This window comes from Rattus norvegicus, chromosome 4, assembly GCF_021556685.1.
Source record: "Rattus norvegicus strain SHRSP/BbbUtx chromosome 4, alternate assembly SHRSP_T2T, whole genome shotgun sequence".
NCBI lineage: Eukaryota > Metazoa > Chordata > Mammalia > Rodentia > Muridae > Rattus > Rattus norvegicus.
Window position 1 is genome coordinate 37,460,356 of NC_141537.1, and position 13,095 is coordinate 37,473,450.

Genomic DNA, 13,095 nt, shown 5'->3' on the forward strand with positions numbered 1-13,095 from the left:
CCATGAGCCCTTGCCAGAGACCGGCTCTGGGGTGGGGTCTTCGTGTAGCACCTCCTGAAAGGGGAGCTCAGTGCTGACTCCAGAAGTTGCAGGATGGAACAACAGGCAAGAGGGACCTGGTGGGTGTCACCTGGTAGGTGGGCAGCCTCACAAAGTGTTTTCAGCGCCCTCAGTCCTAGACGCACACCAGTTATAAGAATTGGCTAAAGCACAATGGATTTAATACCCAGGGGTGCTGGCTTCAAGGAGAATACATTTTCTTGGGCAAAAACTTCCAACAACAACAACAAAAACAAAGACGTGCTCGCTAAATCCGTACTTTCTAATTCTGAGAATGACGTATTGTTTTTTGTTTTTTGTTTTTTTTTCTTTTCACTCACCCAGAACTCAAAATCAACTTGACATTTCTAAAATTACATTTCGAGGGGAATGAATCTGTAAAGGGAACCGAGAGCCAGTGCCAGTTGGGGAAAGAAGGCGGGCACAGACAGAATCATGCCTGGTCCCTCCTTACAGTGTGTGTGTCCTTTATCTGTTAGCTGAGGAAAGGGAGGGGACCTCGGGGGTCATGCTGAAGCCATCGGAAACAGCAGGAAACCAAGGAGAGCCTGGGTCTGTCTGTGTGTGAAGGTCCGGTGTAACTGTGGCTCAGGCGGGCCGCCCGAGGGGAGGTGGAGATGAAGCAACCATGTTTGCAGAGGGTAAAGAAACATTGTCTCCTTCGTGTCGGAGAGAACACTGATGGGCAGTTGGGGAGGCCCCAAGGTGGGTCCCAGAGGAAGCCTGGGCCAGGCCCGGGAACAGGGTACTTACAAGGGCACCAGGCAGCAGCTGCTGCTTACTTAGGAGAGGTGGTCAAGGGGCTTTGTGCGAGCAGGATCAAAACATGCCTCTCAAAAGGGATCAAGAGGCTGCCCGAGTGGATTGCGGACGGGAACGGAGATGGAGTCTCTTTCTTTTCTTTCCTTTTCACGAGAGATATAAAGAAAGTTCGGGGAGAAAATGCCTCCGTGAGCAACCCTTTCCTTTTCCTGTTGCAAAGCTTATTCAACCACTGTGATCCTCTTTCCCCGACTCGCTGATCAGTTTTAAAATGCAGCCACCCCTCCCCCCCCACTGCTTACCCTATTCAAAACAGAAGGACTTCACCTCCCTCAACCTCTACCTCCTCCTCATTGCCTAGATGGAGCCAGTCAGGCCTTCCAGATTCAGCTCCTCACTGTGACTTCCGGGGTTCTCATGGCTACAAACAAATATGACCCAGGATGAAACTAGGATCCTTAGTCCTCATTCCTTGATGGGCAACTTGATCTGGCATCATTAATCCATTGCTCCCAAGGTGACTCTCACGTGGCAATGTCTCATGGTAGAGGCATGTGTCTAAAGCACATATCTGACCAGGCTAGGAAGGCATCATCCTGGCATGGCCAGAGAAGAGAGGTAGGGCAGGAGTCACACTCTCAGGGAGACAACTGAAGGTGCTTTTAGAGGCACCATACTGTATTGGTGGAGGAAGGCTCTGAGGAAGCGCTTGAGGACTGAATAGTGTTCTCGTGGTGTCTCATATAGCAAACGGGCCCCTGGGATGGTACATTAAGGTTAAGGGGATGGCAGGCACGCCTGTGTTTAGAGGAGTGTAAGGTTGGGCTCTGACTCTGTATCATGACAACCTCAGAGTGTATTAAGGTGGAGCTGAGAAATCTGCTAGAGACGATTCTAGTAATGACACCACTGACAGCCCAAGATAGCAAAGCTGGGGAAAATACCAAAGCTAAGCCCCCAGCTGGCTCCCAGACGTTGCCTATATCAAGAAGACATCTGTAACAGCCTGTGTCTCCACCCCTCAGAGTGGCTTTAGAACTGCAGTCAGGTCCTTCCTGAGGTACTCCTGTGTTTCTGAAGCTAGCCCAGGAGGCCTTCTCTGAGATAGGCAACAGGAGCCCGGAAGAGACTACTTGCCTGGCTTACGCACAGAGAACTTTTTCTCTGGACCACTACTGGTTCCTCCCTTATCCAAGGCCCTTATGGTCGTGCATTGCCACGATCTACATGAACGTCAGGGCGTGTGCTTAGTAGCACTTAGTGGGTTACCTGTGACATAGTAGAGGAGATGCCAACTGTGGGGTCTGCGATACTGACGGGGTCTCTGAGCTGTTGATGTGCTCGCATGTGAATCTGTTATTACCACTGTTTCATGGCCCTTCAAAAGTCACAGGCAGCCCTTGTAGCTGGCTGCCTTATTTGGGGATGTATAGGTCTAGCCAATACCTGCAGAACTGCCCCTGGGTCTCTGGCCTCCTCTACTGCACCTTCCACGATGCTTTTCTTAGCACAGCTGGGTCTCCACACAGAATCCACGACTTGGATTTGGATATCAAATGTTGTTGTCTTATTAACGTTTAAATTTTTCTGTTTAAAAAGAAAAATGCTCCGTGAGGCTCCCGGAGTTTTCGCTTTTGAATTCAGCTATGGAGGAGATAAAAGGAGGAACTAGGATGCGCAAGGATGGCTGCTTCCAACGGAAAGGTCCACGCAGCAGAAAGCAGCCCAGCTCATCTGCCAGTGTGGCATGCGGGGCCGCAGTCACGTGTGGCAGGAGACCGCCCCTTTGGTTGTCTGAATGGTTACCCAGAGCTGGGTGGGAGGTGTCACGGCAGGAGAAGGGCTCTTCCTGAAGCCTCTTCTGAGGGGGATGGGTCTTACAAAGTGCTTACAGAACTTTTAGCCTCCTGGTGTCCCCGAGGACGTGTTACGTAAGCCCGCATTCAGGTGTGTAATTTAGCCTTGGATTTTTACCATGGTTTAAGGACACAGCAGTGGTCCTGAAGGATGTCAGCAAGGGCGAGCCGTGACTTCCTGCTCCTTTGTACTTGCCCTCTACTGTTCAACGCACATGGGCAACACACAAACCAAACAGGAGTAAATAACTATAGCGATAGAAACAGGGCCTTGACCCTCTCGTTTTATTAAAATGGCATGTAAATATTAAAACAGCGTACTGAGCACGTTAGACTTCTGCAAGCCCTGGATGAGGTGTTGCGGAGTGGCCGGAGGGCTCCCCTGTTGAAGGTTGCAGACTCATGCATTGAGCAATTCGTGTTCTTTATCGGTTTTCCCAATAGCATCAGGATTTGATAGGGGGTCGAGGTCAGCAAAGAGGCTGAACCAGGCAGTCAGGTCCGAGGCAGCCTTGGCAGGCTCTGGGGAAAGAAGAAGAAATGTGAACAAACCCACCTTCTCAGAGACCACCTCTGCCATGCTGTGCTCAGCAGGTCCAGCGGCACCTCAGAAGGGACAAATCCCATGACCCTTGGTCTCTAACCGTTAGGGAACTTCATGTCCCTTGAAGGGCTGGTTAACACAAACTGGCCTGAGGCTTAGTTAACTAACTTCCATCTGCAGTGCACCTCCAGCCATGGCTACAGCTCACAGAGGCACTCAAAACCCCACACACTGTCTCCCTCAACTAGGAACCAGCATGGCTATTTCACAAATCAGACTGAAGGGCTGAGGAAGCACGGTGCCTTCCGGTGTCTGCTGGAGCGATCCCTTTAAGCCCCCTGGGTCAGGGGCAATCTAGTGTTTCTTTTTTCATCCTTCAAAGGCACAGGCCCACGGGAGGTCATACCCAGGCCCAGTCTCTCCACCCTTGCCTTGCCTTGCCTTCATGGGCTTGAGATGGCTCTGCTTGGCTTCCCTGGAGGTCTTCCTTCTACTTATCCTGCTCTGACTCCCCAGAAACCATGATTAGACAGCTAAAGTATCTTCCAGATGAGGAGAGAATTTTCAAAGGAGTGCCTCATGCCAGTGATTTATAAACAAGCTGGGACTCTTTCCTATAAATCATTCCACGTGAGGATCTACTTCACTGGCTTGATAAGCCATGCCTTTGCCCCTTTCCAACAGGTGGAGACGTCAGAAGCATGAATAAATGTCTCTGTATTAGGGTACCCCTTCTTGCAAGGAGCAGTTAGGAATGTGCTCGCCATCTGGCTGAAAAGAGTCTCAAAACTGGCTAGATTGAAGGGATAGAATGGGTTGGAGTTACATAAATCGTCTTTGGTCCTTTCTCTAAAGGCCACTGAACTGTTAAGGTAGTGAAGGAAGTACGTCATGCTTTCGGTTCATCTCCATAATTCTCATCATAATGCCCAATGGGCGCATTACTTTATAATGACAGAGGAAATGTATGTATTATGTCATGAAATACGAGATACAACTAGTACACATAGCACATAGAAACAGCTAGTGATGCCAAGAGTAAGTATTCCGAACAGTTCTCTGAAGAGTAATCCAAAGAGGTTATTACTACGGGTAACCTTCACGTGCATAGTTCTTGAAACCCCTGGCTTATTTTGATTTGACATACTGAGACCAGAGAGAAACTCAAGTCATCATGTTGGAGGTCATATGAGGATACTGGATGAGAAAAGACTGATATAGATTAGTTTATCTCAGTTCTTGATAGAGAAGGTAACGGCATCTTAAAGATATCCCCATTGAAAATATGCTACACACTTCCCCTTCCCTCTAACCTCTTACAGAGGTTTGAGAGGGTCTTCAGGGAGTAATCACAGACTTGTAGTTAAGAGCTAAGCCAGCTGACTGCACTTTAAGGGGACCGACCCTCAGATCCTCCAGGTCTCCACTGGGAGTAAAACCAGGTGCGAATTATTTGCTCAGCACTTAAAAGAACATCATAGGAACACTTTCTGACGATAATAGGACAGACGTTTCCTCTCATGTCCTGTGGTCAAAAGGAGAGGGGGTGATGACCAAAGCAACAGAGATAAAGCCGAGAATACACACGAGATCTTCTGCCCAGCAGATGTGCACTTCAGGGGCCTGTTCCAAAACAACCAATCTCACGAGCTTAAAAGGAGCTCTTTAGACAACTAAGGAGCCCAGCTTAGTAGTCAATACCAAAGGATATTAGATCTAACAAGAACTGTTACCCCACCTCACTAGCTGCTGGTCACATACATGGTTTCTGCCCGTGGTAGCCTCCAGCAGAGGATGGTGTGACAAGACCTTTCTAACTTCCCCGGGCTGGGGAAGAAACTGACAGAACAGAAGCATCAGATCATATCTAATGGAAATATATGGGCAACTAAGGAAGACAATGGATTTTGAAAAGCAACCAATAGTTCTGTATCAAAGCATTACTTTTTTCCTTTTATGTTTCATACCTATTTTCTGGTGGAACATGGTGACTTCATGACTACACCCAAAACTGTCAGGAAATCAAGATGTATGGTTTCCTGTCACAAGGGGGGAAGCCTTAAAACTGAATGCCAATAACAGAGCGATAGAACTAGTAACCATGCATCTCTACCTAGAGGGTCCTATGCATCTCTTTTTGTACATTGGAAAGTTGAAATTAATAGCAGTCCACCCCAAAAGAGGAGCGTGAAGAGCCAGTGTTAATGTTAACTTTCTGCCTGACCTTACAATGTCACTTGGGTAAGCCAGCCTCCTGTCATACCGCTGTGCCCTCCCTGATGAGCATGGTTAGAGGCCTTTAGCTCTCTTGTCTTAGAGAAGCAAGCTCCTCCAATCCCCACATTTACTGTTTGTCCTGGCTAGTTTGGCATGGCTGGTCCTTAATCTCCCACATACATCTTTAAACCTCTGCTTTAGTTCTTTCTGTAGGAAGTCCTGTCGTCTGAACACAGGTGTGCAAGTGTTTCTTCAGAGCGCTGAGCAGCTAACCGTTTGCTCACTAAGCCCGTTGCTGGCCGTCGTGTTAAAATGTTGACCATCAGATGGCATCACTATGGGGGTCATTGTGCCTGAGACTGTCCTTTTAGTGTGACATTCTTGCTTACAGTCTGTTGTATGTCTCTGCAGAGAATAATTTAGTCTCCAGTAAAGCGCTAAAGAGAGACCATGTTTGAATTGCTGAGTTCAGATGGGTCTGTGAATAGTTTCTGGAAGAAAATGTCACACTGTATATACCATGAAAATTAAACAATTGAACACCTTTTGTTTAGCCTGCTATTCTAATGTCCGCCATTTTTAATAGTTTGACTTTTTGCTACATTTGGTGTCATGAACCCTTGAAGCTGTGGGTTATGTATCATTTCGTTCTTGTATCATTTAGGACACTGACTGGCACACAGAAAGGTTCAGACCTATGATTCTTGAATTAAGACAAACTATTAAAAATCCCCCTGTAAGGTGCAAGAAGAATACTGTTGGTGTGCCATCTTAAATGGCCACATTGTACTTGGCAGCCCATATGGTTTCTAATACTCACTGGCTAGATGACTTCATTTTAGATGGGCAGTACACAGACTCAATAATGAAGACTAATAAGTAATGAAACAGATGGCCTGCGACCTATTTCCTTAGTATAAAACAATGGAAAACAGAAAAGGATTTTAAATGGCATTGCTATTCACTGAAATGTTTCTTAAACATATACAGGGTAATTCATAACCCACCGGAAGCTCCAGATGTCAAGGGAGCCTTCTGAGACTCTGGAATTCAAACCTCACTGTATGTATTTCTGAGAAATCCTTGACCTGTTCGCTTACAGTGAGTGAATTTTATGGCATGTAAATTATACTTCAATAAAACAATTTTAGATGACCAGTATTTGGTGTGATCCAGGAATAACAAAAACTCCCGAGTTCCTAGAAAATTGGCTCTGAAACATTTTCCTTTTAGACCCAAATCACATAAAAGCGGTAAATGTAGAAAGCGAAGGCTGGGGTGTAAATGTGTGCCCAATGGTGTCAGTTACAGGAAAAGCTGAAATGAGTCCTTCCTTGTCCCATACCTGCCCACCAGCACTGTGTCTCCTTCCCTCCAATCCTGCAGCCTGTCTCCCAGAGCATGTCAGCTCTAAGCCAGTTAGAGATCCTGACTGACTGAAATGGAATCCTTGAGACCAGCGTTAGTTTAGGGAATGGTGTCTTGGATGGCTTGCTGGTTGGCTGGGTGGCCATGTTTGTTAGGCTGATGGGGCTGGAGTGAGGAAAGGGACACTTTCAGAGCCTCCTTCAGGATGCCATCCTCCTAGGCAGCCATGAGAAATTGTACAGTTTTAGGCTCTTGGGTCTCACTGCTCTCTGACTGAGTTCATGGACATGCTACTTCCAGAGAGAGCCTGAATCAATTCGGGGTGGGGGTGGGGTGGAGGGGGTCTGTGCGAGGAGTGAGTCCAGAAGTTGGTGCTGCTATTGATAATAGGACTCTGTGGGATAGGCATTTCCAAGCAGGGCTCTCAAGAACACTATATTAGAACATATATTCGGCTCACTGTGTTTTTCTGAGTACAGAGTGGTATGCGTTCCTCAAGGCCATCAGGAAGCACCCTAAAGTGGAGCTTCACCCCCTTTCCCGGAGCATACCACGAATCTGTACACCAAGTCCCATTTCAAAAGTGCCAGAAGTCAAAACTCCATTTCCTCGTTACCTGGAGATCTGTTTTTAATTATGTGTATGGCCGTGTGAAGGACGTGGATATGTGCAGGCCCTGTGTGCAGGATATGTGTAGATGCCACAGAGGTCAGAGGCATCAGGTCTCCCTTGGAACTGGAGTCACAGGTGGTTTTGAGCTAGGAACCAAGCTTGGGCCGTCAGCCAGAGCAATGCCACACTTAAGGGTGAACCCATCTCTTCAGCACCAAGAATTGTATTTTTCAAGCAGACCAAGTCAAGGGACAATGGTGCAAGATTTCTTCATAAAGAAAAAAAGGTATTTTCTTTTGGGGGGGTGCTGGGAATCACACTTGGGGTACTGTACATACTAGGCAAATGCTCTGTCATTGAACCAGAACCCCCAGTCTACGGCTGACATCCAGTTGAATGCTTCTGTAACTAGGGACTATTTGCTCTAGCTTCGCTCCAGTCAGAAGCTCCACAAGAACACTGGGAATCCACAGCGGGAAGCTTTCCCACTGCAGAGGACATACATGAGGGAGGAAGAACTTGACACCATCTCTTCTTTGGAAGCTTAGATGGTGGGATAGAAGTCCTCAGCAATCCCACAGACATAGGGACATCCTGACCCCTCCTCCCCATGCTATGCACAATTAACAGCCAGCATAGAGAGTCTCATTCACGTCTTACCATCCTTCTACCGGCTTGAACGTGGGCACGAGGGGGATAAAATGGCATTGATGTGATAGATACCAGCTATTGGACAAATCCCTAAGGTCAGTGGCAATCCCAGCCTCCTTCATATCTCTCTGGAAATTATTTAGGGGAAGGGTGCTATGAGGATAATTATGGGTGGAATGACAACCAGATTTCGAATGTCTTGCCTTCTGTCAGGAGAAACTGCTATTGAGAAAGGACTTGGTGTTGCTAATATTCCAGTAATTGCCATCAACTGTTCCCTAGCCAGTGGTAGTTGGCAGCAGCATTTTTTAACTCATAGGTGTGGCTAGAAAGACGTCTCCCTAATGTCAAGAGAAATTCTTTCAAGAGAGGGGTAGTGAAGGGCGGAGGCAGGAGGGCACTCCAAGCTCAAGAACAAACTGCCAGCTCTGGGCTCCTCTGACATGTCAATGTGCTACCCATTTGCAGAAAACACACATAAAAGTTTGCTAGAGCGGCCCTGCTCCCTTTGTGTACACATGGGGAAATACCAATGAGCCAGAACTAATACTGCCCAGCAAGAGGAGCAAGCAGAGCCAAGGCACATGGGCCAGAGAAGGCTTTGCTGTGATTGTGTCTTACCACTTAAAGCAAAGGGCTCAGGCAGGGTTGCTATCTCAGCCTAGGGGTCTGGGGGCAGGGGCTGGCTATGAAAAACAAAGGAGGAACACCACAACAATGGTGGCCATGACCCTCCAGGTCTACTGTACATCTGCAAGGTATGTGTACGATTCCTGTTTCACTGGGTTTCAGTACAAGTGAACTGGGACCTTGTGCACAGAACCAAGTGACAGGGAAGCTAGAGAGCAGGCTCTCAGTAAAGTTCTCAGGTTTTCTGTATCCCTCAGCACACCTCAGGAGTAAACCCTGAAGTGTCATCTGAAGGGTTCACATCACAGGCTTGTCACCCTTTAACCTGGTGTCATGTCTTTTGTCAGCTGCTCTCACACTCGCCTACCATGCAGTCATCCAGCCATCCACCCACCCTCCCACCCGCCCATCCTTGAAACAAGTACATTTTAAACACCCACTGAATTCTAGGCATTGAGCTATGGTCTGAAAATATGGCGAGCAACACAATTGTGGATCCTGTTTCTATGACAACCCAAGGGAGAGAGAGAGAGAGAGAGATGAAATCAGTTCTCCCATAAGGTGAGGTAAGAGGGTGATTTAAGTACAGGGTGTAATGCGCGTGTGGAGCAGAAACAGCTAATGCAGATTGGTGGGGTGTGGATGAACTGACATCAAGACTGAGACTTAGGAGAAGTCAGCCAAGTATGGCGCTACGCATGTGTAGGTGTGGACAGCATGCTCCATGTAGAAGGTGCCAAGGCCTTATTGGTGGAAAGATCTGGGTGCACTAAAGCTTAGTGTGGCTAGAGTCCAGTGCATGGATAGAGACTGTGATTCACCATGTAGTGGTGTGTGTCCCCAGCACTTGAGCAGCTGAGGCAGGAGGATGACTGAAAGCTTGAGTGGCTACCTACTGAGTTCCAGGAGAGCTTGGTTCATATTTCCACACCGCCATCTAAAGAAAAGGATACCGGCCCGTTGGCACAGTTACGTCACTGAGTCATGCAAAGTAAAGGTGTGGGAGTTGTGGGCAGCCATGAAACTAAGGCTAGGTACTAAAGGACCTCGTAAACCAAGCTGAGAATTTAGCCCGCACAGCAGTGGTGGAAAGTGTGAGAACTTGGCAAGGCACATGACCTTTTGAGGTTCCTGGATTTCCTCATCTACAGAGTGGGTAGAGGAGTCGGTTGTGAAGGATCCTTCTGTGTGCCAGAGGCATTTGCATCCTGCAGCTCTTGCAAATGTTGCTCAGCAGGGCCCTGCTGCATCCAGGGAGCTAACAGCACAAGCAAAGTGTTCCCTCTGTGCGCATGCCATAAATACTCACGGCTCTCTTTCCCTTGACACTTTGCCATCGAGCACTGGAAATGGGAGCTACCTGGCACCACGCTAACCCAGGGGTGGAAAGAGATGAGGTCAGCCTGAGGTTTAGTTGAGATAACCTAAGCCTAAAACGCACCCAGATGACTAGAGCATCTGAGAACGGGGCAAAATGAAGAACGCCCTGCAGGAACACAAGTGTCTGTGATTCTGTGACTCTGTAACAAGAGTTCCAGCTTTTGTTTGCAGGATCTTGAGCTGAACGATCTCCTGGAGTACTTATTTTGAGCAGCTGGTAACCTTTCCTGTATTTAAATGAAGGGATCTGAAAGTTGGGAAGGACACATACTATGAGGCCTCAAGCCTTCTTTAGTGTCTTCTTGCCCGTGCTCTCTGGCTGGCTCGTCCTACTTGTATTTAGAAGCTCCAGGAAGGCTTAATTTTCTCCTCATTCCCGGGTACAGGAAGTGATAGCCACATATGCCCGTTAGTTTTTGTCAACTTAACACACTAGTCAATAGACTAGAGTCATCTAGGAAGAGGGCCCCTTATAGGTGAGGAATTGCCTCTGTAAGAGTGACTTGTGTGGATGCCTTTGGGGAAATTTTCTTGGTTAATGATTGATGTGGGAGGGACCAGCCCACGGTGGGTGGGCCACTCCAGGGCAGATGGTCCTGGCTTTTCAAAGAAAGCAAGTTGAGCCATAGAAAGCGAGCCTACTTACAGCTTTCCTTCATGGCTCTGCCTCCAGGTTCCTGCTTGAATTCTTGCCATGACTTTCCTCAATAATGGACTGTGAGGTGGACGTGTGAAGTGAAATAAACCCTTCCATCCACAAGTTGCTTTTCATTATGGTCTTTATCCTAGCAACAGAAACCGAGCTAGGAGTTCTCAAACTCTGAGAAACCCCATTAATTCTTCTGAGTTTTAAAATGACTTGATCAGACCTGTAATTCTTGTTGTGAACTACTACAGCTTTTACTAGGAAGGAAGGGAGAGGAGGGAGAGAGGAAGGGGAGGGAGGGAGGGGAGGGAGGTACAGAAGGGGAGGGGAGGGGAGGGGAGGGAGGCAGCCAAATAATGGTGTTTTCTTGTTCAAACATTACCTATAAAGACCCAATTTCAAACATTCTACTCCTTATGATCACTCAATTTTGTTAGACAAGGACCCTGTCTCTCTATACTGCCATTCATCCAGTTGTCTGCACTGATGTCCCCATTCCTGTGTGAAACTAGGAAACCACAGCCAGGCTGATCGCTATAAGCCCTGCTCCCCAAGCAGCAGATGCTCAAAGGGCCTGTGGGATGCTACTTTTGCCGTCAGACATTGTGCTGAAGGGTCACGGAAGTCCTGGTGGCAGGCATCGGCTCCTTAGTCACACTGTTCAGGTTCAAAGCTGCCTTTACCAAGAGTGTGACCTTAAGCCAACAAACTGCTTGCTTCTTTGGTTTTCTCGTCACTAAAGTGTAGATGATAACAGTGTGTGCCTGGGAAGCAGCAGATTAAATGGATTAAGGTGACACAGGAAGAGAGACCACAGTCCTTGGCACCCAGCATGTGCCGCCTTGAGCACTGGCTGATGAAATCGTACAGTCTGTGGCTGGCAGATTCACAGAATTACTAGATTTTACGCCTTAGCCTCTCAGAGATGGGAACCAACCCACAGATAAGATTCTGCTGGGATAATAAGACTAGACCAATACCTCACTTACTAAATATAAAGTAATACCTCAGAGAGCTGCAGAGAGATTCACCACCACCACAGGGTGAGGAAGAAGAGGGCAACTACAAAAGAAATGGGCTCAGCTCCTTTCTACACAGAGCCACTGAACCAATATGCCAACAAGCCTCACCTTCCTGTGTTTAGTTTCTTAATTATTTCAGTCATTGCTGAATTTAGGTTTTGACACGATCTGGTTAACCAGAGGAATCCATTTTAATACAATGTGGCCAAGGTTTAACAGTCATTATTAAACTCTTATCTACATACAGCTACTCATGCATATTAGATGGATTTTCTATTCACCCATGAATGCAGTGGCAAAAAAAAAAAATCTTAGGCTGACATTCATGCCTTCTTATTTGGGGGATGAAAGGAATCCTGACAGAAGCCTACAAAGTGCTCAGCCATTACCAACAGCCCCTCCTGTTACCCATCGTGAATCAGGGAAGCACTGAACTGCATGAAAGCTGCTCCCACCGAGATTCTGGAGCTGTAGTGGATGATGAGCGGGATGACTATGTTGCAACCACATAGACATTTTTTTCCCTTGCTATTTCAAACACTCCAGGCATTCTGTTGGTAGCCATTTACATGCAAAGGAAACTCCATAATCACTAAGTAACTTTAGCATTAGTCCTACTGGAAGCCCAAAAGAGAGGAGACTAACAACCAAAAACGGTGTTAAATAGCAAAGCAGATCAGGCTGTTTGGTAGCTCAACATGGCTGCTGGAAGGAGACTGGAGGTTTGCCCTGTGTATACAACGCCCCATGAAGCCTGCTTCTTTTGGCGTAGGTGACCCAGTCAATAACACGATCTGGCTTTGTGGCCTTGGAGCATCTCTCCACTTCTTCATTCTGCTCACTCTTGCTGAGACAGCTCTGAGAAGTGCTCTTCCTGCAGACGTTGTTCATACTGTGTATGTTCTTACCTTATAGGGTCAATACAGGCTGTCTCCCCTGTCCATTGGCTAATTCTCATCCTCAGCAAGGCCTGCTTGTCTCTCACCTTGATTAGTAACCCTGCCATCCCACAATATTGGCTTCCCTAGCTCCGTCCGCACTGCCCAGCACAGACCACTCCCTAGCCAGCCGACCATTGTTTATTTTCTCATTACTTACTGTGTACTATTTCTCATGTTTATTGTTCCCCACTTCCTCCCCATTAGGAAACAAGTTCCAGGAAGGCAGAGAGCTTTTGCTGGCTTTGTTCACAGACACATTTCCAGTGCTTGTCACAAGGGGGGGGGACCCCAGAAGATGCTTGCCAATGAGGGAGTATATTAGCCTTGTGAAAGCATTGGCATGGCGTTATCAAATGACATTGTTTGCCCGAGGAAGGCACAGCCTCGCTTCATGCAAGCTCTTTCC

General features: G+C 47.4%; 1 protein-coding gene across 12 annotated transcripts in view; it reads right to left on the reverse strand.

The window, feature by feature from the left end:
• Positions 1 to 2,928: 2,928 nt before the first annotated feature.
• Ica1 (islet cell autoantigen 1) overlaps positions 2,929 to 13,095 on the reverse strand; it is a 141,515-nt gene continuing 131,348 nt past the window's right edge. For all 12 annotated transcript variants that reach the window (XM_087659428.1, XM_087659422.1, XM_087659427.1 and 9 more), the window contains 1 exon segment: positions 2,929 to 3,200. In XM_087659428.1, coding sequence (XP_087515554.1) covers positions 3,079 to 3,200 — 122 coding nt within the window. In that variant the 3' untranslated portion in view covers positions 2,929 to 3,078.